This window comes from Melitaea cinxia, chromosome 6 (assembly GCF_905220565.1).
Source record: "Melitaea cinxia chromosome 6, ilMelCinx1.1, whole genome shotgun sequence".
Taxonomy (NCBI): domain Eukaryota; kingdom Metazoa; phylum Arthropoda; class Insecta; order Lepidoptera; family Nymphalidae; genus Melitaea; species Melitaea cinxia.
The window spans coordinates 1,088,894-1,116,614 of record NC_059399.1 but is presented as its reverse complement, the minus strand read 5'-3'; the positions used below and the strand labels follow the sequence as shown (position 1 = coordinate 1,116,614).

General features: G+C 33.4%; 1 protein-coding gene across 1 annotated transcript in view; it reads left to right on the top strand.

Annotated features, from left to right (window-relative positions):
* LOC123654469 (neuropeptide FF receptor 2-like) overlaps positions 1-25,293 on the top strand; it is a gene marked incomplete at its 5' end in the record, with an annotated part of 54,085 nt that extends 28,792 nt beyond the window's left edge. The window contains 5 exons of the mRNA XM_045590368.1: positions 15,755-15,860; positions 17,550-17,647; positions 22,833-23,001; positions 23,443-23,572; positions 25,104-25,293. Coding sequence (XP_045446324.1) covers positions 15,755-15,860; positions 17,550-17,647; positions 22,833-23,001; positions 23,443-23,572; positions 25,104-25,293 — 693 coding nt within the window. The remainder of the gene's footprint in view (positions 1-15,754; positions 15,861-17,549; positions 17,648-22,832; positions 23,002-23,442; positions 23,573-25,103) is intronic.
* Between the last annotated feature and the right edge of the window lie 2,428 nt (positions 25,294-27,721).

Here is a 27,721-nt window from a genome sequence, read left to right as displayed (position 1 = left end):
AATACAAATATCTCTCTAAAAGTCGATTATCTGCTTTATTGTGCCTATTTTATTTTATCGCAGCGTACGTAGCGACGAAGCGAATGACTCTACGAGTGCTTCAATGGGGACTGCGCAGTAAAATCTTGAGATTTCATTAAATTTACTAGTGAATTAGATGAACGAGATTCTTTATGTAACAGTATATAATTATCTAAATCAAGAAATTGAAGCGAGCTGGCTAAAAATGAATCTTCTAATACTAAACTAGATTGTATTATTTAAATAATGTTTCTCTGTCCTTCCGTTATCCCATAAATTGTAAATATATATAATTGAGTTAGAGGGGAACCCCACCGTCAGAGTGAGATGTTTGCAAGAAAGAGAAAGTACAAGGAATGAAAGTGCGAGAGGCATGAAAGCGAGAACTGGTATGGAAGAGAAAAGTAATTAAAATCTCCACCTCTATCGGCGGGCTATTATTGAAAAAAATACTAAATTCATAGTTTAATTTATTTTCAACGATTGACATTTTGATCAGATTGACAAAGATTTTCAGCTAACAACTTTATGCATATTAAAATGTTATACGGAATAATTATGTAGCTTCAATAAATAATTTTTATTACAAAAAAAAAAAAAAACTATCTTCAAGTTACATTGATAAGTTATTACTTTATTTTTCAACTATCTATGCTGGTAATGTTCTAATTTTAATATTCTAATTTTAATGTGTGCTGTGTGGCTACGGCACTAAAGAATTTAGCCACCCCCTCTCTTCCCGTGGGTGTCGTAAGAGGCGACTAAGGGATAACAAGGTTCCACAACCACCTTGGAACTTAAAAAGCCGACCGATGGCGGGATAACCATCCAACTGCTGGCTTTGAAATACACAGGCTGAAGACGGGCAGCAGCGTCTTCGGTGCGACAAAGCCAGTACTGCGGTCACCAACCCGCCTGCCCAGCGTGGTGACTATGGGCAAAACACATGGGTTGACGTTATTTTTGGCGTAAACTTGTGGAGGCCTATGTCCAGCAGTGGACTGTATAGGCTGTAATGATGATGAATTTTAATGTCCATTAAATAATGTTCGTAATTCAGATTGCTTGTATGCGATTTCAAGATCAATTGGTATTAAAACTATTAACGTTTACTTTTGCTTTGAAATAAAAGACGACTCGTATGATAAGGATTCCGTTATTGTCTGACCAAATAACAACGAATAATGAAAGAAGAAAAATGATGAACGCTACAATTTTAAATTTATGAACAAAGGAAAAAAATCGTATGCAGTTAGGCGAGGTCCCCTCGCCCGTCGCCCTCTCATTGGCTGATAAGCGGCAACTTCATATCATTAGAAGTGCCACTGCCCACTAGATGTCGCTCAAACAAATAACAATCATTAGGTATAACTCAAATTAAACATTTGACAGATCTCGTTCAAATTGAAATACTACGCACGACAAGCATCAGCATTGGTATGTAAAAAAAAAATAATCAGAATTGGTAAACCTAATAAAAATGTATGAGTCATACACACATACAAAATATACAATCGACTTTAGAACCTCTTCTTTTTTTTTTTGAAGTCAGTTAATAAATAATAAGCATCGAAATTAATTATGTATAAGTATGAATTCGAATTCTCAATTTCGTTTTCGTGGAATGGAATGGATAAAAATGGAATAATATTTAAGCTCTTGAGATTCCTTTGTATCGGATAATGTAACTGTGAATTTATATGAAGATTATATTTAAATTAGGCTCTTAACACATAAAGTATATTAATGTGTTTTTTATCCGACTAATATAAAATGAGGATTATAAATGAAAAAGCTTAGCTTACAAAAACTTTCGCTTAACAAAATTATAACAATGATGATAAAATTATAAAGGATATTAAAATAGTAAGAACGTATATAAGTAGAAATAACAATTCATACCAAACTATATTTCCTCTTACTTTTTTTACCTTTTTTTCTAATAAAGCAAATAAAAATAAAACGAAACATATAAATTGAAAACAATTAAGGCAGAAAATAAAATTTAAAAAATTATAACCATATTAAAATGAGGCAACTCCTCAGGTAGGGCACTGAGGTAATGCCCTACCCCACCCTAGCAGGAAATTTCCTGATCAAAATAGGGAGCAGCCCAAATGGGGTAGTACGTCGAACTTAAAGAAGAATATAGCCAAGTAATATTGTTTTTAAGCAGTGTTGTGTTCCTGTTGGTGAGTAAGGTGACCAGAGATCCTGGGGGGAGATTAGGGGTAGGGTCGGCAACGCGCTTGCGATGCTTCTGTTGTTACAAGCGTCTATAAGCTACGGTAATCGCTTAGCATCAGGTGAGCCGTACACTTGTTTTCCGACCTAATTATATAAAAAATAAATGTACAGTTATTTCTAACGTAAGAAAAGAAAAATAGTTTCCGAACGCATGAATTCAAATAGCTGTCACATAAATGTCAAACCGTAAAGGTTATGTGAAGTCTGACAGAAAAGTTATATAAAAGTAAACAAACAGTAGGTAATAATATTCCCACGTGACATTGGCCAAATGATATGTGTCAAACTGACACAACTAAAAGCCATTAAACAAAATTAATATTAAAAAGAAAGTAATGTAATGTTGTGCGTAAAGTATTTTTCTAATTTGTCGTGATCACCGATTATTTAAGATTCATCTATTGTAGTCACGAACAAGCTCTAAAATATCGTACAATTTTCAATGTCACCATTGCGAACAATACGAACCTTACAATAAGAACCGACTTCAAAAAAAATAGATAAAAAAACTTTTTAAGTTAAACGGTTTTATGTTAAACATACATTGCAAAGTTTAAGATAAATGTACTAAAAACCAAAAAATAATAAAATAGATACAGTCGTGGGAATTATAAACATATGCATAGACTGGACTAAAATAAAACCGTGGGGCACGTCAATTGTCTACAATCGTTGATTAAAATGTTTGTTTTGTAATGTTACACTATAATTAGGCAGTTGTTCAACCGACAAAGATGGACGTGTGATAAGTAGGGCTAGAATGTGGAAACAAGCTAGCAAGCTCGATTATAAGCGAGTTTTAGGGTTTCATAGTGGTGAGCGAGTAGTACTTTTATCATATGTTTTGTCGATTAAAGACAAACTACGAGCAGTGAAACGATTCCTCGCCAGCCAGCAGTGTGAATGTCCAACGATAAACTAGTTGAAACATCTCTTTTATTTACATGGAGTGTATAACTATTGGAATTTCCATGAGCAAGAAAATAGTAAGTAATTTCCTCACCGTCTGCGGGCCAACTGCCTATTTTAACGACGAATTAAACGATTCTTCTATCGCACATTAAGTCGATAATTTGTAGACAATTGACGTGCCCCACGGTTTTATTTTAGTCTAGTCTATGCATATGTTTATAATTCCCACGACTGTATCTATTTTATTATTTTTTGGTTTTTAGTACATTTATCTTAAACATTGCAATGTATGTTTAACATAAAACCGTTTAACTTAAAAAGTTTTTTTATCTATTTTTATTTTCTAGTTTTTAGTTTTTATTTCGCATTCTGTTTAATTCATTTAGTGCTTCATTATTGCAAGGGCCATCTTAAATATTGAGGTTGTATAGTGCACTGTATTCTTCTTGTCAAGCCCTTTTATTTGATACCCATATTGGTGGGATTGATAAAAAATTGTTATCAGACATTTGGTAGCGGCGGCCAGCTTAGATTTCAATTTTGCATAGTAAATTGTATTCTACTTGTTGAGACCTTTCATTTGATACCCATGTTGATGGGATTGATAAAACCTAAGTTATCCGCCATTTTGTAGAGGCCGCCAACTTGGATTTTAATTTTATATAGTACATTGATTATACTGGTTGAGCACTTTCATTTGATACCCATATTGATGGGATCGATAAAACCTACGTTATCCGCCATTTTGTAGCGGCCGCCATCTTATATTTCAATTTTTTATAGTATATTGTATTCTGCTTGTTGAGCCCTTTCATTTGATACCCATATTGATGGGATTGATAAAACCTACGTTATCCGCCATTTTGTAGCGGCCGCTATCTTGGATTTCAATTTTTTATAGTTTATTGTATTCTGCTTGTTGAGCCCTTTCATTTGATACCCATATTGATGGGATTAATAAAACATAAATTATCCGCCATTTTGTAGCGGCGGCCATCTTGAATTTATAATGATAATGAATAAACATAATTGTATTGTCACCAAAATCCAAAGTGTATACAAAATTTCAGATTAATCGGTTGACAGGAAGAGGGTGAAATTTGAATTACTAAATTTGACCCAAGAATAAATAATAAATAAAAAATAAAAATAAAACAAACGGGGTGAGCTAAATAAAACCGTTTAAAAAGGAGGAGGTTATTCAATTCGACCGTATATATGTATATAATGTGTATTCGGGGATAACTTCGTCGTTTATGAACTGATGTTGATAATTCTTTTTATGTTGGAAAGGAGATATCCCAAGTGTGGTACCATGATAACGAAACCAGGATCTGATGATGGAATCCCAGGGAAAAGAGAATCGAGGAAAAGCCTCGAAAATCGTAGTGACGACTAGTACGTTTGGTAATTTTTTCGTCTACTTACGTTGTATTAGTTGTCGATGTAAATGAAGTCGGTTTTTTTCGTTAGCGAGCAAACACAATTATAATTTCACACTTTGATTTTTTTAATATTTTAGAAAAAAAATGTATATTTCAGACACGTTCAGATAATTCCACCGCAGACTGTAATTTAAATATCTTTTCCAAAACTTCGAATAGCAATTTCTTAATGGCACGTTTCTGAATTTTATAAATTAAGACAAAAGTTCGCAAGTTGAATTGTAGATTGAAGTCGAATACTGAGCTAATGGGAAAACATAATATTTTATTCGATCTACATAAAAAATCTTATATCTCTTAGAAATTAAGACTTGAACGTATTCTACGTAACTTTATTGATTTATTACTTTTACTGTTGTTTTTTTTTTATATTTAATTTAAATTTGACGACGCATTAGCGCAGCGATAATAGCACTGGCTGTTGCGCTGGCGGTCGCGGGTTTGATTCCCTTCACGACGGACATTTCTATCGACCATATAGATGTTAGTCGTGGTCTGTCCCCCCGTAGGATTTTCTCCTGTGTTGGGGGTCCGAAAATACATACAATACACAAACACAACGCCCAGACCACGACTAATAGCTATATGGCCGATACAAATGTCTGTCGTGAGCGGCAATCGAACCCGCGACCGCCAGCGTAACAGCCAGTGCTATCAGCGCTGCGCTAACGTGTCGTCTGTCGTCGGCAATGTTATTTAGCTGTGATATTCTGTAAGGACAAGGTACTTCCCCATACAGAAAAAAAGTTGAGCACCAACTTTGCAAAAACAAACAAACATAAAAAAATAAATTAAAACAAACAAACGTTAAAATTCCCAGCTCAACGAATAGAAACAAGCCATTGAACAGGAAACACGACAACTCCAGGACGCATTTGAATGTCTGAAAAATTTTCACGTGAATTTTGTACTGTTTTATTTTAAAGTATCTTCTTGACATATTTTATTTCCATTATAATGTATTATATAAAATCGGTAATTTTTATATGTTATATGATATAAAGTGATTCTAATGTTGTAGTAATACTTTTTTTAGATCGTTATATATATATAGTTTTTATAGATAGTACGTTGGAACGGAGAACCTTCTCCTTTTTTGTGCAGTTTTTAACGCTTCTCGTGTCTTGTTGTTTTTTTTTTGTTATTTAATTATTAATTTGATTTTTCAAAAACGGAGGAGATTAACTCAATTCGACATATATATATAAGATATGTTATATGATATGCTGCGGCACTTTTGCTGTCGTACGTAATTAGCAAGGAATTTATAAACAACAGATGCACCGATCACGCCACCTAGCACATCGTTTGATTGTCACCTACCTTCACTCATTATATTACTCGAGTTATTCTGACGTGTATAAAACGAACGTTGCAACCGCGTCTAAGGCATTCTTGGCTCTGGCTTGGCACGATGCACTTGTTGTATCCTTCTAGTAGCTTAATCTAGACTCTTTCAATAATTAATTTGTGCAAACCAATTAATTATTACATAACGATCTATAATTTGGCTAAGCAGGGTGGACAACCCGAGCAGTGAAGGAGAGCGGTAATGTACATCTCAAAGGGGATTTCCTTAACCTACACCTAGGTTGCAAGTCCTAGGCACTACTCTGAGTTACTCCCTCTGCCACACGATGGACTCGGCACCCGCACGGTGAATCCATCGAATTCTAAAAAGTTAGTCTCCGCCCCGTTAACTAATAACTATCCCGCGTTCTGTGTTGGGTTATCCTTCTGTTAAGTGATTCCTGTGTCACAATAAATTGGGGATATCATAAATTGTGTTTACTCGTGCCAACATTGACCGCTGAAGCCCTCAGTAGACCGAGTACTCTGAGACGATGAGCGAGATAGATCTACCTCATTCTGATACACACACACATATATATATATATATATATATATATGTTCGAGGATAACTTCGTCGTTTATGAACCAATTTTGATAATTCTTTTTTCGTTAGAAAGGAGATATCCCAAGTGTGGTACCATGATAAGGAAACCAGGATTTGATGATGATGGAATCCCAGAGAAATCGAGGGAAACCCTCGAAAATAGTAGTGACGAGTAGTGCGTTTGTTAATTCTTTTCGTCTACTTACCTTGTATTACTTATTAATGTAGTTGAAGTCGGTTTTTTTTTCGTTTGCGAGCAAACACAATTATCTAACTCAAACTTGTTTGTTTTTCTACTTATAAATAATATAGAATACTGTAAATGATTAAATTGCTTGACCTATTTGTCGTACCATGTCACTTCGCTTTGCGCCATATATTTTTTTTCCTTTACCGAAATTAATACGAACTGTCTCTAGACGTATGTTGGCATAAACACGTAATATAATTTTTTTCTGTCTCATAAAATATTATTTATCTATTACTACATTGACCTTTTTACCAACCGTCAACGAATGGGGGGTGTTATAGGTTTGACGTATCTGGAAATCAGTCGTATATTAGCTCCTAAACTAAGTGGAGTGATTCGCTTCAGTCTGTAACATCCCACTACTGGGCATAGGCCTTTTCCCCCATGTAGGAGAAGGATCAGAGCATAATCCACCATGCTCCTCTAATGCGAGTTGGCGGATATATTCCCTACTATGAGTAACGATCGCTATCAGGTGTACATGATAACAACCCGGACCGACGGCTTAACGTGCGTTCCGAGGCATGGTGGGGAGATCCACAAGGACTGCACTGGAGTGATTATGATGCGGTTTTTTTAATAATTTGAAAACGGATATGATCGACTCTCAGCTACATTATATTAAGATTTTTTGAGGCGTTTCAAGGCAATCTTTTTTTGTTTAATGTTGTAGCGATCAAGGACATCAAGGTTAACCAAAATAATAAACATAAGTACTAAGTGCTAAATTAAATACGATTAATTATATAAATATAAATAATAATTACTAAATTAAATAGGATTAATTACATATAACATAACGTGTACAAATTATTTATACTTAACATGTGTAACAAATTAATTAAGATTAATTATATAATATTAATTTAAAAAAAAATACATATATGGTGATAAATATATAAGAATATATATAAAAAAGAAACAAAAAACGAAAAAAAAAAAAAACTTACTAACAGTAACCTAGGCTAAGTGTATATTGTAAGTAGGCCAGTAGGCCATAAGTGTATATATAAGGTAACTAGGAAATAAGTGTAAATATATGATAACTAGCATATAAGTGTAAATATAAACTTAGATAATAAAAATAACAGTATAAATACAAAAATTTCAAGAAATGTACACAGCTTCTACCCCTGGACAATTGTAAGATAAAAGTGACGAAAAGGAAAAAGTAATAATAAATAGTAGTAATTATATATATAAGTAAATTAAGATAGCATAACTTTAAATTTTGGTCGGTGGACTCACGTAGGATTAGTGATACTAAGCTTAGTTTAATTAGTCTCTAAGTTGCATATGTAGGTGCCAAGGTATCGAGAGTAACAAACAAATAATTGGAATAACAAGAGCACGGGCATTATAAGCCCGTGGATATATATCGTTATAAAAAAAAAAAAAAAAAAAAAACCAAAATAATATGAGAGATAAACCCCGCGTAACCTGAAAGTAAGTTATGTTTCATACGACTTACCGTGTAAGCGTATATGTTAGAATTACCAGATGTGAATTACAGATATTGTTCTCCACTACGGTTTATCATTAACCTAAAAGAACACAAAACGTTATAAAGACTTAAAAATAACAAACAATTAGAATAATTCATAATTCAACACGAACAATACGCATCGTATTAAATTCAATATGAACAAAAGGAAATATTAAACAAGGAAGTAATAATATTTCAAAGCGCAAAAACTTCTTTGTATTTTAAAAGCTTAATCATTTCTTTGCTTAATTAAAAAAAAATGGTAATAATTTATATTTTATACACAAAATTACAATATTTATTATTAATACCATCTTTCATATAAATAAAATAGCTGTGCCCATGACTTCATCCGCGTGGAATTTAACAAAACAGTTATTTTTCAGTTTTCAGAGTTATAAAACAAATAAATTTCTGAAATAAAAGCTACCTAAGTTACTCCGTGTTATATCAACTATCTACCAGTGAAAGTCCTGTCAAAATCGGTCCAGCCGTTTCAGAGATTAGCCGGAACAAACAGATAGACAGACAGACAGACAAAAATTGTAAAAAGTGTTATTTTGGTATATGTACCGTGTATACATGCATTTAGTAAAAAGCGGTTTATTTTAATATTACAAACAGACATTCCAATTTTAATTATTTTTATATATAGATGGAATAACAGAGTCATACAAAGGAATATTTATTGAACGATTGATAAGTATTTTCCTTTGTAAATATGCAAAGGTACTTACTGTGATTAAGCTCTCTATAAGTATAAAAGCCTTTTACTTATTTAAGTAATAGGCTGTAGTTGAAATGATCGCTTTTCTATACTTTTTCATATAAGCAAGTCCATGACCTCATTCCCCCCTCCCCCTTCATAATCGTACAACCAGACGCTCTGCGTTACGCTACCCTTATATGGTTGACATTCCCCCTATATGCAATAAGCGATTCGCTAGTACATCCTGATCCGTACGGCCAAAGAATAGCACTCTCTACCAGCGTCTGTGTTTCCGGAAAACTATAACCTGGGGATCTTTAAGTCGCGAGTGAATAGGTTACTTCTAGGTAAGCGTGCTCCATCTTAGACCGCATTTTCACTTATCATCACCTGAAATAGTGGTCACACGCACGCCTATGATTGTATTAAAAAAAGTTATCCTTTTTGGAGGTTTGTTATTATAATCAAGAGTAAGTTTGTTTGTTTGTGTGTTTTCTTGTATCCATCTAGAGGATAATTTTATTACAGTTTAGTTCACAAGTTCAATGAGATAAAGTATATTAAGTTACTCTGCAGAATTTGGTTCATAATATAGTGATGCTTAAGTACACACTGAGACTTTTGGCTTCTTAAACTTGTGCTTTGTGGTTCTAGTGCCGCAATTATTTGTGATGGTACAATCGCTTGAAGTAAGCCCACTGTGTGGTTTAGCTAAAAGTCAAGTTTTAATTTTGTGATTTTTTTTATTTTTATACCACTAGGTCGACAAACAAGCGTACGTAAGGTCGACAAACAGTGTTGTGTCCCTGTGGTGAGTAAGGGACAATCTCCTGGTGGAAATTGGGTGTAGGGTCGGCAACGCGCTTGCGATGTTTCTGGTGCTGCAGGCGTCTATAAGCTACGGTAATCGCTTTCCATCAGGTGAGCCTTACGCTTGATTGCCGATTTAATTAAAAAAACAACGAATCTAGTGATTTTTATATAATACGGTTAGAAACAACCAATAAAAAATCTTGTTTATTTATTTAAAATAGACGTGTATAAAAATTAAATATAGATTATAATCAACGATTACTTATAATTTTTTATTTTACTCTCATTTATTCTTCTTCATTTTATCTTCTTCAAAGTCAATCAAAACAATAGAAGTTGTTCCTTTACTTTGACAATCATAAGAAGCCGCAATTTAGAAGTATTATTATTTGATATCTTTTTTTTTTACCTTTTGTAATAGATTCTTGTCTGTAGACAGAATAAACATATCTTTTGCAATATCCAAGAAATAGCAAATAAGAAAACTATTAAATGAAAAAACTTGAACGATTGAGATGTACGAGTGGTAAGGGGTAAAGAATAAGATACTTAGGACTATGTTCTATTGGTATATGAAGAGCGATAAATATTTTCAGCTATAAAACGTTAATATACGATTGGATTAGATTTTGAGATCCTTTCATTGTTTTATTTTATTACAAACATCCATAAAATCATTACTTTGACACCAGTTTAATTTCTTACCAACAAATTATTATACTTATACTAGCTTTCACCCGCCGCTTCACACGCTTGAATTTTTTTTAAATAAAGTATCCTATGTTACTTCTAATACCTCCAAAGATATAATATATATAATGTGAAACTTTTGGTGGTCGGTTTAGTAGTTTTGCGTGAAAGCATAACAAACAAAGTTATATTCACATTTACAATATTAGTAGGGATCTATAGTACTACTATCAATAACCATCGTATCGTATTTGTCGTAAAAAATTTGCGCACGTTAATTGGAGTGACTTATTTTTATCAAAATCTACTTCACTTCAATCTTTTAAACTTTTAACATGACATTTAAATTTAAGTAGTGAAAGTGAAGTTAATAAAATAAACATTACTTTTTAATATTTCAGCCTATTTATTATTATTACTGAACCGAAATAAATTGAGAAAGATCTCGTCTATTAAATACTTTTGGAGCTTTGACAACGTTACTACTCTATTGATTGAAATGTAATTTTCCTTTCAAGAGAAATAATTATTTTGTGTTTCTACTTTTGTAGTTTATTAATAATTATCGCTTTTTGTAGCAAGTATTCTAGTACGGTAAGATCCTTACGCCGAAGAGGTCACGCGTGGTTAAGTAGTAGACGGTGTCCTTTCGTCAACACTTTTCGTATTCTGGATCGGGTTTACAGCCCATATAATAAAGTAAATTGTATTTTTTTTTGGGAGATATACTATATTACTTTTAAAAGTGATTGAAGTTTTTTTTATATAACTAGGTCGGCAAACAAGCGTACGGCACACCTGATGGTTAGCGGATACTGTAGCTTATAGACTCCTGCAACACTACAAGCATCGAAAGCGCTTTCCCAACCCTACCCCCAATCCCCCCCCCCAAGAGCTCTGAAATATTTATGAAATAATTAAGTATTATAAAGAAAGATATTTCTTGCTGTGAGCTTCCTCATGGAAGAAAGAATGGCCAATAACTGTCGAAGTTTTCGACAAGTCCGTTATGGTTCTCGATTTGACTGTATTTTTTAACCGACTTCCAAAAAAGGAGGAGGTTCTCAATTCGACTGTATTTTTTTTATGTATGTTACATCAGAACTTTTGACCGGGTGGACCGATTTGTACAATTTTTTTTAATCGAAACGTGGTGTGTGTCAATTGGTCCCATTTAAATTTATTTGAGATCTAACAACTACTTTTCGAGTTATATCTAATAATGCGTTTTTACTTGACGCTTTTACGTCGACCTACGTTGTATTATACCGCATAACTTTCTACTGGCTATACCGATTCTTTTTTTGTTGGAAAGGGGATATCTCTAATTTGGTATCATGATAAGGAAACCAGGATCTGATGATGGGATCCCAGAGAAATCGAGGGAAACTCTCGAAAATCCGCAATAACTTTTTACTGGGTGTACCGATTTGGATAATTTTTGATTTAATCGAAAGCTGATGTTTATCATGTGATCATATATAAATTTTATCGAGATCTGATAATAACTTTTTGAGTAATCTTTGATAACGCGTAGTTACTTGACTATTTTTTCGTCGATCTACGTTGTATTACTCTTCGATGTAATTGAACTCGGTTTTTTTTTCGTTTGCGAGGAAACACAATTATTATGTGTGTTATCTCCTAACTTTCTACTAGTTTGGGGGTACGAGGAACGGGGTGTGAGGTCCCTCATCCGCCATCGCAAAAGGAGGATCCTCCGACCAGACGGGTGTTGTGTCTGGTGGACTACTGCCCCAGCGGTTGTTGTCGGGATATTGTATATATACTCAATCACTCTGATAACTTTGATAGCGCGATGTGGGATACGTCAGTTTTCTCTAATTTTTTGTATGTCGCGAGGTAGATGTCGCTACACTAGGTAGTCCGATTTTTTGATTTTTTTAAATCGAAAGGTTGTGCTTCTCATGCGGTTCAATTTAAATTTATTTGCGATCTGACGAGTACTTTTTGTGGTATCTTTAATAATGCGTTTTTACTTGAGTAATTTTTCGTCTACCTACCTATTTATATGTATGTAATATGTATATGTATTACTTGTTGATTTTTTTGTTTGCTCACAAACATAATTATAAAATAACATGGTATCTTGACTTTAGATGCTATTTAGTTTAACAAAACTTAACTAATTTAACAATAACTTAAGCATTTTACTCAGTACTTATCAGTAATTTTCACTGAAATTCAAACTCTCTACCAGACAAAAATAATTACTGTATAAGTATATAATTCTATTTATAACTCTGTATCGGATTTACTTCCACCGACTGAAATAAACGATTAGTTTCTGGGAATATTCACTTGTTCAAATTACAACTAAACTAAACAATATAAACATTGAAACAATTAAACTTGAAGTAAGAAGTTCTATGTACTTTATAATAGAGTTATTTTGAGAGGGATAAATAAAATCTATACCATTAACAATAATATATTAATAATAACAACGTGTTTTTTAACTGACTTCAAAAAAGGGAGGAGGTTACTCAATTCGACGATTACACACACACACACACACACACACACACATATATATATATATATATATATATATATGGTGGGACGGCGAGCGCGAGCGGGACCCAGCGAATATGGCGCCTTCGCCGCTGAATGATATCTGTTAATTTTTGATAGAGTGAAATGCAAATTATGTTTTGTTGTTTTTATTTAATTAAATTTCGAGTTCGTGAAACGACTTGAAATAAGTATGCAACTAAAATTATTCATTTGAATATAGAATTAGATCAGCGAATATATATATTAATGTATTTTCTGGGATAACTTCGCCGTTTATGAACTGATTTTGATAATTCTTTTTTTCTTGGAAAGGAGATATAAGGGAAACTAGGATTTGATGATGGGATCTCAGAGTAATCGAGGGAAACCTGAAAATCCAAAAAAGCTTTTTACTGGGTATACCGATTTTGATGATTTTTAATTTAATCAAAATCTGATGTTTATCATGTGGTCACATTTAAATTTCATCGAGATCTGATTACAACTTTTGGAGTAATCTTTGATAATGCGTATTTACTTGACTACTTTTTCGTCTACCTACGTTGTATTTCTTGTCGATATAATTGAAGTCGGTTTTTTCCGTTTGCCTGCAAAAACAATTTTTAGGTTATTTAAGAATAAATTAATATTTATTCTAAATTTATTCTATGCAAAAGTCATATAATTTATCGAATCAGGCTATAAAAGGACCGTTCTAGTGGGTATGGTGATATCGGCGGCGCCTAAACACCGACGGCCGCAAGTTCGACTCCCGCTAAAAGTGGATATTTGCGTTTATATAAATGTTTATTTCTGGTTTGGTTTTTAGTCCTTGTGGGTCTCCCCACCGTGTCTCGGAGAGCATTTTAAGCTGTCGGTCTCGATTGTTATCATGTACATCTGTTAGCGATTGTTACTCATAATAAGGAATATATCCGCCAAGCATGGAGCAGCGTGGTGGATTAAGCTTTGATCCTTCTCCTACATGCGAAATATTACAGGCTGAAGCGTAGGCTATAAAAACAATTCTGAATTACTCCTATGCAATGGCGTATTTTAAAAATTAAGATTTATTTATTAATATCAAGTAATTCTTTTTAAAACACCTTATATAATATTTTATTTTACTCAAAGGCTCTGCATAAAAGCCATAAGTAAACTTGTCTTGAGATCCGTGACATAAATAAACATCAATACTTTAAATCGTAAGGCATCTATAAGCTACGGTAATCTCTTACCATCAGGTGAGCCGTACGCTTGTTTGCCGAACTAGTGATATAAAAAAAAATACAGTCGAATTGAGAAACTCCTCCTTTTTTGGAAGTTGGTTAAAAAAAATTACTACTGTATAAGAAGAGCTTGAAGGTATAATGTTTAAATTAATTTTAGTTTATACAACTAAATCGGCATACAAGCGTACGTCTCACTTAAAGGTCTGCAACACCAGAAGCACCGCAAGCGTGCTGCCGACCCTATCCCTAACCCCCCAAGAGCTTTTGTCACCTTACTCACCACATGTACACAACACTGCTTGAAAACAGTATTATTTAGCTGTGATCTTCTGTAAGGTCGAGGTCCCCAGTTGAGCAGCTTCAAATTTTGAGCAGGATATTTTCAGCTGTGCCCTACCTCAGCTAACAAAACATTTCAAACATTATATATCTTTCTCGATCTTAATTAATCAACAAAGTACACACGATTTAAAACGTAAAACATGTTTAGATTTGATTTTGTAGCTCGAGATAATACGCCAATAATACGATACTCACAGGACTGTATTGAAAGCTTTTGCTTGTAATCCGTCAAACGTGATAAACATTTTTAGTCGAAATCACGAATTGGGCATATGACTTAAGAATTTGACTTCGCATACTGAATTTACCTTTATAAAAACAAATATGTAAGTTTTGATACTTAAATGGATTATACATTCAGGAGTTTTTTACTAACTATGCTCTCTCTAGTTACAGTTTTTGGAGTTACTCCTTAAAATTGATTTTCATATAAGGCCCCGAGTATGAAAAAAATATGAAGAGTAAAATCTACTGAACTAATGACCTCGTTATGTTTTTGTTAACGCCATCTATCGAAACCCTATTGGATGCCGATAGATGGCGTTATTTGATTCGTTTATTTACCATTTGATATGGTATTAATCTTTTTATTAGACTAGTAAGCCTTTTTTGTGCCTATTTAGATAGTTGATCTGAAGGAGTAAACTTCAGTTGTGCGTCGGAGCTGACACACACACACTTTTTTTAAACGAATTTGATTCAATAAAGTAAATAGTTTATATACGAGACATATAGATAGTAAGATAGAATAAAATCAATCTCATCGAAGGGGCCATTGAGTTACGCCAGTATTATTGAGATAACATTATGAAAAGAATATTACAAATGTCTTCGTTCTTCATCTAATCTTTCCTGATGGGCAATTCGATTGTCAATCTATTAGATTGGCTATCAGATTACCAATTACGTTAATATGAACTAGTTGTGTCACGTCGTTTCATCCCTGTAAAATTGTTTATAAACCAAAATTGCTACAATTTTACTACGATTATTTGTAGTTATTAACTGGCTTAAAAACGTCCTATTAAAGTGAAACTTACTCTAAATTTTAGTTTAAGCCTTCGAGGCCTTAAATAAATTAAAAAAAAAGAAAAATAATTAAGGTAGATAATTCTCCATGATACAAAAATCCTAAGCGTATCCAGTTTTGTGTCTATCCCTAGAGTATCATTAAAAATATTGTTTGTTTCCAGATTTGGGTAGAAAGCAGTATCGAATTCTGCACAGAGAAGTGGCCGGACTCGATAAGGAAGGAATTGTTCGGTGCGTTCAGTTTCATACTCGTCTACGCGGTTCCAGGTAAGCGGGTTATGTTATCTATTTACATACATCTAATTATAGAGATATACATTTGTATTGGCCATACAGGTGTTTGCCGTAGTCTGGATGTTTGTGCAGTCCTTGTGGGTCTCCCCACCGTGCCTCGGAGAGCACGTTAAGCTGCTTATCAAAAAATATTTTTAAGCAGCTTAAGTGTGTGTCTGTGTGTGTGTATGTGAACTAGGGCAACAATAAATTCATTAGATACGCCACAAATTACATGTTATTTTGTATATATTAATTTTAAATGGCACAAAATATTTATTTAAATTATTTATTTTATAATTAATAATCAGTAATTAACTACTCTTAAATATGGAAGTGACAACGTTTTTAATCATTTGAGTCGATGAGTAATTAATAACAATTTATTATTAATTAGCTGTCAGCTTCCCTGTTTTATTAGTAAGTACTTTCTTGACAAGTATAGATGTACATTGGTTGCTTCTTTCATAAAAAAAAGAAATACGAACATTTTTATTGTAATTAAAGAAAGTTATCAAGTACTGCTAATCACTAACTGTCTTAATATAACCAACACTATAAAATCACTTTCCTAAGATTGGCAACCTAATTTAGGTAACAGTACACTAATATAAATACATATTTTTTAATTACAAATTAACCGACTGCTCTGGTCTAAAGGTGCGTGTGACGTGTAGAAGCCTAAACTTGGAGTGGATATTTATACTTATGCAAACATTTATTATCCGTCTAGTTGTAAAAATAGTATAGCAAAACTTTTTAGGGACGATTAAATAAAATTGAAATATCAGCTTGCTTAAACATTTTTTTATTTACCAAGCAGTAAATATACACCGGTGTGAAAAAACATTTATGGCCATTTTTAAACTTCATGGGACTTGTTTGCTCTTCTAAATGTTAAGAAACTCAGGTGTTAGGCTTATCTGTTAATAATTGCTGCAAAATGTGGTGAAAGTTCTAACTAACATTGATTGGCGGAACACGGGCTTGTGATGACTGAGGGTGGTATATTTATTGGTATGGTGTCAATGATAAGCGCGGTGTTAATTGATACTGCATGTAATGATTGGCGCGGTGTGAATGGATTGGTACGAGAGGTGCTAATTGAAGTTATGTGGACTGATGAGCGCGATGTGTATTGATTGATTTCGTGCACCTGTTCTAATAACTACATCTCTTTATATAGAGCACGATGATAGCTCTTATTGCTCATAGGTGCGTAATTATTATAAAAATATACTAGTTGACCCAGCAAACGTTGTTTTGCCAATTAATAACCCCCTGAATCTCCTCCTTTGAAACTTAGGGGTATGAAAAATAGATGTTGGCCGATTCTCAGATCTACCCGATATGCAAACAAAATTTCGAAAAATTCTTTCCAGTCTATTCGGAGGAGTTTGGCAACAAACACTGTGACACGAGATTTTTATATATAAGATGAAAAAGCGATACTGCAGAATTTTATTTCGTTTCCATAGATACATTTATATAAGGTGTTCGACTTTTAACTAGGTTCCTTCAAATGGGGAGTTTTATAGGTGTAATTGATCACGTGCCGTTTACACGGAACCCTCCATTTGTAGGAACGTACGAGTATAACAACTAATTACATATATACATTAAAAATTAATATTCCTAGCAGTTAATATTCTATTTTGTCACGTCGAAATTTATTTCTTTCAGGTTGTATTGTCGTTGTCTCGTATTCGTTGATGGGACGTCGGTTGTGCTCAGTGCTGCCTCCATTCGATCAAACCGAGGGCAGTGCTAACAGTCAGCAGGTAATAATTGAATTAATATTTAATAATTTTAATAATAATTAGCTATGTGGCTATGGTAGTAAAGAATATAGTCACCCCCTCTCTTCCCGTGGGTGCGTAAGAGGCGACTGAGGGATTACACAGTTCCACTACCACCTTGGAACTTAAAAAATCGACTGATAACGGGATAACTATCAAACTGTTAGCTATGAAATACACAGGCCGAAGACGCTGCTGCCCGCTTATTATATTAATAACCAATTTATTTAATAAATTCGCTGATTCGCAAATAGGTTGATGTACGACTTGGTTCGTACAATCGCGGTTTATTGTTTTTTTTTATTTGCTCGACGTTTCTGATCATCATCATCATCATCATTTCAGCCTATTGCAGTCCACTGCTGGACATAGGCCTCCACAAGCCTGTTACGACACCCACGGGAAGAATACGGTGGCTATATTCTTTAATGCCGTAGCCACACAGCGTACGTTTCTAATACTTTATAGCAACCACGGGAGGCCACCCCCTCTCTTCCCGTGGGTGTCGTAAGTGGCGACTAAGGGATAACATAGTTCCGCTACCACCTTGGAACTTGAAAAGCCGACCGATGGCGGGATAACCATCCAACTGCTGGCTTTGAAATATACAGGCCGAAGACGGGCAGCAGCGTCTTCGGCGCGACAAAGTCAGCCCTGCGGTCACCAACCCGCCTGCCTAACATGGTGACTATGGGCAAAACACATGAGTTCACGCCATTTTTTGGCGCGAACTTGTGGAGGCTTATATCTATAGCAGTGGACTGCGATAGGCTTAAGTGATGATGATGAATTATAATAAATATATAAAATTAATATAAATACCTATATACAAATTTTGTCTTACAATTTTTAATTACGGTCGTTATTTGTTATTTGTTGTGATGTGAACATTTTTATTTGTGTTATCTGCGTCCCGATATAAAACTCGCGTCCTACAGAAGCAAATCAGAGTAAAATTTTTACAGATTTTAATTTTAAGATACGCTTATATTTTTTTATATGACTTATCTTTGTATTTGACGATATCATTATGATGATTCGATTAATACAATGTGTCCGTTTATGTGTCCACTACGGGTAATATTATCTAAATGAAGGCTATTTTCGTGTAATAAATGCTGTAATGCATTATCAAAATATAATTATACTTTATTGTACACTAAGAGAAGAATTTTTTACATTGAAAAGGAAATCATAAACATGGACAATGGCGGTCTTATCGCTAAAAGAGTCATCTCTTCCTGACAACTTCAAGTATGAAAAGGACATGATAAAGAATTAGACCGCATAGAGGTGTACAGTTATACATATATAGTTTTTTTTTATATAGATACTCAAATACTGTTCATAAATAAATACATATTCATATAAATATAATATTTAAAAATAGAAATATAGATAGGTATAACCGAGGAGAGGAAGAAACAGTTAAAGTCATCGATAATAATATACATTTGCAGTAAATTAATTTATAAACTTAAAACGTGGCTCGTGAATTTAAATAGTGTTTCTTTTAACAACATTTAAAAGTATGTGTGTGATTGTACACGCCTTATATTACTAGCCAACCCGTGCCCACATCGTTGGACGTTAATTACTATTTTTGTTATTGTTATGCAAATGTAAAGTTTTCATCTCACTCGCGTTTCTCCAACTTGATTTTCATATTCTTTTATTATTTTTTACTAGATTTTTGTTCAGTAACAATCAAATATAGCCTATGTCACTCCTGAATAGTGTGGCTCTCTGTTAGGGAAAGAATCTTCATGATCGAATCAGTATTTGCGAAGATTACCCCCAACAAACAAACAAAGTTAGAAACTTTACCCCTTTATAATATTACTATAGAAAGAATTCTACAGTCGAACTAGCTATATATTATGTACGAATGTATGTAAATTTCACAAAATTGCGGAAACTTCAATGTTCAAAATTAAAATGTCTGATGCATATTGTGTTTTTAATATACGGTGTCCTTTGGGCAAATGTTTGTTGAATAAACAAACGATATTCAGCTTTTGCAAATGGCACCTCTTTATTACTTTGTAAATCAAAGAACCAAAATAAAAAACCAAAAACATTGTTTATGTATTTGAAATATAAAGCAAAAGCAAGCTTCGGGTGTCGTCCAGAACAATATAAATGCAAATTTTATAGGAGTGAATTTTTTTTCTCATAAAGAACCTTTTACTTTCGTTTATTTAAAAGGGTGATTTAAATTGACTTCGGCTTTACTGACTGTGGTTTTTCTGTTACTGGAAATTAAAGTAGTCTTAGGCATAAGCCTTACTATAGAAAATAGTAAGAATTTTATATTTAGCTGTTACTTTCATTGATTGTATTGATCGCGTAAAATATTTTAAAATTTACGTATTATATTGTGGATGCCTTTTTAACCGAATTCAAAAAAGAGGAGGTTCTGATTTCGAATGTTTTTTTTTTAATACATGTTACCTCATATCTTTTTATTGGGCGGGGCGATTTCGATGATTTTTTTTTATCAAGTTTTTTTTAATTCAAAGTTGGTACGTGTCATGTAGTCGCATTTAAATATAATTGAGATCTAAATAGTAATTTTTTAGTTATATCTAATATTGCGTATTAACATACATTTAAAAAAGAAACCGTTGTATTGAGAACCTTCTTTGTTTGAAGTCAGTTCAAAATACAATCGAATTGAGAGCCTCCTTCTTTTTTGGAAGTCGGTTTAAAAAGAAAAGACTAATCAGATTGCGTTGAACTTCGATTTATAATCTTTACATTTTAATGAAGTCTTGTTCATTAAATTTACTGACTAAAGATCAAAGGAATTGACTTTCGACTTTCTTCATTTAAACGAAGTTGAATCTGAAATAATATTAAAATAATTACTAAATTTTAAACTGAAATTGACAATTTTTAACTGACTTCCAAAAAAGGAGATTGTTCAAAATTCGAGTGTATTTTTTTTATTGACAAGCTTTTCGTGTGGTCCCATTTAAGTTTAAGCAAGGTCTGAGTAGTCGTTTTTGATTCATTACACATCAATTTTATGACTACCTACGTTTATGATATAAAAATAATATTAATAAAAAAACAAACGCTACACACTCAACGGCCCTCACAGAGATTAATTCTGTATCGGGGCTCCAGAAATAATAAAAATAATAACGTGCAATTTTAAACAAATAAATCTATGTAAAATAAAGTCTTTACAAATTCTTCTCTTTCTGTTGGTATAATATCTAATGGAGCAAAACCTTAAAATTGTTAAACCGTTTTAAGATTAACCTCGTTCACGTAAAGAAAAGAGGTTTCACACCTCTGATACGGCTTAGTGACCCTCGAAGTAAACGGCTTAACTGCCAAATCCCAATTCAAATATTTCCCGCGCTAAATAGACAGAAAAAAAGGATTCAAGAATTTTGCGTAGGCTCAAGTCTGGCATATGTCACTAACAGACATTCCTTTGATGAAATATGTTGTTACAGTTTCATTAACAGCCTTTGGATACGGAATCGTAAAATTACAGTCCAGTATGAACTTCGAGCAACAAAGTCCATAACTAAACCCATAAATAAATATAATTCAAATTTATTTGTAATTTTATTAAATTATAATAGCACTAGCTATGTTGTGTGGATTTACATGCTTTAATTTGAGGATAAAATAGAATAAGTCTTACTCGATAAATGGGCTATCAACACAAAAATAATGTTTCAAATCCAATCAGTCTTAAATAACCGCGCTTAAACAAACAAACTTATCAGCTTTATAATATTATATTTTCATACATATATTTATTATTAACAGTATTTTGAGATCAACTAAACTTTGAAAAGGCAATTAGTAACAGACATGCGTAACGTTGACTTTGCAAACATGTTGACGAAATATTTAGTTAGTTAAACAACAAATGTCTTGTGAATGGAGAAAGTTGAATCTGGAAAAGTTTCACACAACACAAAATAAATGGAAACACAGAGCTTTTTTGAAACTATCCGAGCATTTATTTTAGTACGGGCCCTAATGATTTTTGCCTGAGTGAAATTGTGCCTCATTAAAAAAAATGTTACTAAGTAGTATGAAAATTTAAAAAATCAAAATCAAAAACAACTTTATTCAAATATACTTCAAAATCACCTTCGAATCGTCATTTTACAAAAAATACTAGCTGTGTCCGTGAGTTCGTGCGCGTGGAATTAAACAATATATATATATATATATATATATATATATATATATATATATATATGTATATATGTATATATATATATATTTCGGTTCGCAGAGTTATAAAATAAAAAAATTTCTAAAATAAAAGTAGCCTAAGTTACTTCTTATTATATTAGCTATCTGCCAGTGAAAATCGGCTCAGCTGTTTCAGAGATTAGCCGAAACAAACAGACAGACATACAGACAGACACAAAAATTGTAAAAAAAATCTTATTTTGGTATATCTACCGTGTGTATGTATATCCATATGCATTTAGTAAAAAGCGGTTATTTTAATATTACAAACGGACACTCCGATTTTATTTATTTGTATAGATAATAGTATAATTACTAAATCTACATACACACCGTATATTCAGAAATGTCTTAAAACCTATCAAAAATAGTTATTTAGTTCTTGATTGGATAGATTGTTTAAAGTGATAATATACGTAGCCTACTGGTACAAGAGGACTAGTCCTCCCGTGGCCATGGTTGCTGTAAAGTATCAGAAACGTACGCTGTGTGGCTACGACATTAAAGAATATAGCCCCTTCTTCACGTGGGTGTCGTAAGAGGCGACTAAGGGATAACACAGTTCCATTTCCACCTTGGAACTTATAAAGCCAACCGATGGCGGAATAACCATCCAACTACTGGCTTTGAAATGCACAGGCCGAAGACGGGCAGCAGCGTCTTCGGTGCGACAAAGCCAGCCCTGCGGTCACCAACCCGCCTGCCCAGCGTGGTGACTATGGGCGACACACATGAGTTTGCGCCATTTTTGGCACGAACTTGTGGAGGCCTATGTCCAGCAGTGGACTGCAATAAGCTGAAATGATGATGATCAGAAACGTCGACCAAGTGAAAAAAAAAACAATAAACCGCGATAAAATCCGATAAAGTTATTTTATTGTAATAAAAAAAACAGTTAATTTTTTTTCACCGAACTTATTTTTTTCTCTATTTTCAGCGTTTAAGACTCGTCCGCGAAAGAAAGCGAGTAGCATGGATACTGCTTCTCCTGGCGGTACTGTTCGCGCTGTGTTGGTTGCCGTACAATATTCTTCAACTCTTGATCGATATCAACGCTGTCCAAGCTGACTCCGTGGCGTTAGTGTTACCGTACACGTTGTTGTTAGGTAAATGTTACTTTTATTGCAATTTCTTAAATTAAATAAATTAAGAAATATTAAGGTTTTATTTTAATCGGCTGCCTGTTAAAACTATTATATAATAAATTTTAAAACATAATTTCAAAATGAAATCATTGATTAACAAAACTTGAAATAATGTTTTTAAAACTATTTTACTGATAGTAAGTTTCCACGGTGAAAAAAACCAATTTTTGATTTTTATTTCATTTAAATTATAAAGTCTGTGTGAATTGAGTATAAATTAGACATAATCATATTGCCATTTAATATAAGAAGTTTTATATAACGCAACGTGGACCATCGCAACTAATAACTGATCGAGGTATAATACCTTTTTGCTGCAAAATTAAATGTTTTCAGAGATCGCGCCTCTAATCACCTCTGTGTTATTTTCACTAATTATTTTCTCTATTTATGTAACTCCAGGACACACGAACTCAGCGATCAACCCAATAGTATACTGTCTGATGACACGCAACTTCAGAAGATCGCTTCGCAAGCTTCTCTGTCACGACCCTGGTAACATAAACACTAGTACTCATTTCCATGTAAGTTCATACGGTCCTGATTTAGATAGTAACGCTAAAACACTAAACGAATTATTAATAAATATCTTAAAAAAATAAAATAAAAAAAATAACGAGTGTGCTTTAGACCACACGACTGAAGTAAAACTTACGAAACGTAACTCTCTCTCTTTCTATCTGCACTAACTTATATCTCCCTCTTAACTTCCGTGTGCCTCGCCCGATCGCACTTTTCGTAACGTTCTTATCACACATTCACCAGCTTACTCCCGAAGCCAAGCGTGCGTAAATAATTTTTACTTCAAAAATATATTAATTATTGATTGTAAGGGGTAAGTGTAAAGATCCTCCTTACAGATTGATGTGAGTGCCCGAGAGCGAAGTGATGAAATGATAAGACGCTGTGTTACGGTCTTTATCGAACACCGATATAAAAAAATATGAACAAAATGTAATTAAATGTATGTGAAATTAATGCTTAAGCTTAAATGCCAGAATCGTCGGAATCTCGCTGACACGACTTATTTTATAAACAATGCAATACGTACGGCTTTACTTGTACATAGATTCATTTTTAAATAAAGTATATTGTGCTACGTGAAGTAGAGTAGTGCAGTTTTAAGTTCAGTTTTCGTATTTTCATGCTTTTGACATATGTTATACAATAAATTGTAAAAAAATTAGTACATAATTTAGGTACACTAATTAGTTAGGTAAATTAATTGTTAACATTTTTGTATTTTAAATTTGGTTTTAGACATATTTCTACATAAATTTTGTTTTTTAGTTGTTTTTTTTTTATTATAAATACTACTTAGCATTTCTAGTTTAAAATTTATCACGTTTGTTTAAAGGGCCGATACACATTGCAATACTAGTTAGTTCTTGTTTTGGTCTTGGTCTGGTAAGGTATTCATACGAAGGAAGCAAGGATATTTGATAGTACCATTATACACTGTATTTTGAGCTTTATTCATGATTTCATCACCAATATTGTAACTCACAAGTCGGCTTTTTACCATACCGAGACCAAAATAAGACAAAACAAATGATAAAACTATAATTGATCTACTACTAAAACAAAATTTTACTAGATTACGGTCGAAATAAAAATAAAGTATACTCGGACTGCGATTGACATTGTCGTATTCAACAAAACATAACTAAAATCTATCTGAGACTAGACCGATACTAGATTTAGACTAGACCGAGACTAGGCCGAGACTAGAACGAGACTAGACCGAGACTAGACCGAGACTAGACCGAGACTAGACCGAGACTAGATTAAGACTAGATCGAGACTAGACCGAGACTAGAACGAGACAAGATTGAAACTAGACTGAGACTAGACCAAGACTAGACCGAAACTAGACTAAGACTAGATCGAGACTACGCCGAGATTAGATTGAGATTAGATCAAGACTACACCGAGACTAGACCGAGACTACATCAAGACTAGACCGAGACCAGACTGAGAATAGACGGATCGATTGAGATCAGACCGCCGTCGAATTTTGATTGGCATTATATTATACGCGTCCTTTTTTTCAAAATATTCACCCATTCACAGATGCAAGGTTTGCGTCAAAAATCCAACACGTCTAGCGTCAGGACTTGTACCACGGTCACCTTCAGAAGTAGTAATCAGAGTAAACCGACTTGTAATGGAAGTATCCAGTACGGAAGAGTAAACAGGAGTTCCTTGCGAGAAACAGCCTGGAAGGACAGGGGGAAGGCTCAATTTTTGTAATTACGCTAAGTTTGGAAGGACGTACTCTGTATATAAAGAAATATTAGTGATTTATGTGGTAATAAATATGCCTATGCACACATGTAGATCAAGAAAAGGTATTAGTGAAACTTAAAATTACAGATATAAAAGCTATGCTTACATCGAGTGTCATAACTTTTGGTATTCTCAAATAGTACATATATACCATCTGAGTACAGAGTTTTTTCATATTGTTAATATTTGATAATTAAGGAATGTAATGTAAACATTATTGGAATTGCTATGTTAACTTTGACTTGCCCGTTGGCGCAGTTTGTAGTGACCCTGCTTTCTGCCCGGGGGTTGTGGGTTCGATCCCCACCCCGAGTCTGAGTATAATATATTTATGTATGCTTATCGAAAAAAAATGTAGCTATACCAGTCAGCTGTTACCTATAACACAAGCATTAAGTTGCTTAATCTAGGAACAGACGACCGTGTGTGTATTGTGTAGATATTTATTTATTATTTATAACTTGCAATTTATTAGTTCATATCAACTTATTTGCAAAATGTCATTGAGAAATATTATATAGGAATAACTCAACTTTTTCCCATAATAATAATCGACTTCAATCACCGCTCATTTATATTTGCTTTGATGACTTTAAATGTTACTAAGCATTATTTTCTGATAGTAGTTTGTTTTACTGCACAACAGAAATGTGATGATGAATAAAGGTAAAAAAAGATGTCTAAGATATTATAGTTAGTAGATATGTAAGTTATTATAATTATGCTTAATGGTGTTATTACGAGAACAAATATAAAATAAGCATCTTTTTTCTATCTTGAGCTTAGTATGTTAACAATATTTATATCCTTAACGACCAAGGCATTTAAATTAGTTATTAAGAATCTGTACCAATATGGGAGTTATTAGGACTCTGTTAAGTCATAGTAAATAAAAAAAAACTTGTGTAAAAAGCGTTCTAATTTACTTTGATCTGACATCGTTCTGACGGTGTTCATGACGATTGTATTACGAACGAATGTCGCTTAGAACATGTCGATCGAATGGACTTTTGTCTGACAATTGCCACAAAAAAGTGATGAAGTTTGTCTAAAAAGTTTACTTTAACACGTTGGTACGAACACTGCGTTCTGATTTGCTTTTAATAACATCGTTCTGAGGGCAATCGTGACGTATTTAGGCAAATATTGCATACGTAAGTACACGCGCACAGCTATCCTGGTGTAAATCCAGTAAGGCAACAATTACCTACACAGATAAATTGAACTATCGATCGATATTTTAATATAAAACTTGATCAGCATACAAGCGTACGGCCCACGTGATAGTGAGCGATTACTGTAGTTTATAGACGCTTGCAACACCAGAAGCATCGCAAGCGCGTGGCTGACCCTACCCACAATCCCCAGGAGCTCTGGTCAGCTTACTCACCCTAGGAATATAACACAGTCTAATTTAGCTGTGATCTTCTTTAAACTCGAGGCACTTCAGGGTGTTTCCTGCTGTGTCCTACCTCATATATATTATACTATAACATTCTGTAAATAATATTTTTAATTATTTATTTGCTTTAGATCCTAAGAAGACTCATATATTGTATCATTAAATCGACGTGTTATTATGATAAGAAACCATTTTCATGATTCGTTCAATAAATTTATATAATTTATAGATAATTAAAATAAAACAGCATGTGTGTACAAATTCGTACAAACATTTTACGTAATTAAATTATTTCTAGTCATATAATATTACGTAGCATTACAATTAATTAAGTTACAAAAACATGTGCATTTATTGTATGACTTATAGTTAGTTACTTAAAAGTTTTAATATTAGGTACTTCTTCTGTTGGATATAAGGATGGAAGTTATGCTGCGTTACAATCTGCTACGCTGCTGTACGCTGCTCCAATGCGGTTTGTAATGTGGTGTGATGTGATGATGAAATATAACTTTGCGACAGCAATCTCGTCATTTTATTAGTGCTAGTATAAGGTTTAGTACAATAATCAAGTAATTACGCTTCAGCCTGTAATATCCCACTGCAGGCCTCTTTCCCCATGTAGGAGAAGATTCAGAGCTTAATCCACCACGTTGCTCCAATGCGAGTTGGCGGATATATCTGCTATCAGTAACGATCGCTATCAGGTGCCCATGTCAAGTAATTAAAACAGACAAATTAAAAAAGGGTGTTAAACTCAGCACCCTCCAATCGTTAGAAATATATCGCTTAAAATGATGTGTGAAAATTACTAATATACATTATAGGACCAATGAACGCAGGCAAAGCCACGAGATAAGTCTTGTATGTTTATTATAATATTAAAAAGTATATTAGAGTATTAGATATAGATTTCTATAGAGGAGAACCCTGTTTTTCTGAGATACAGTTATCTAACTAGTTTAGACAAACGGTGCACTTTAGTTGTTA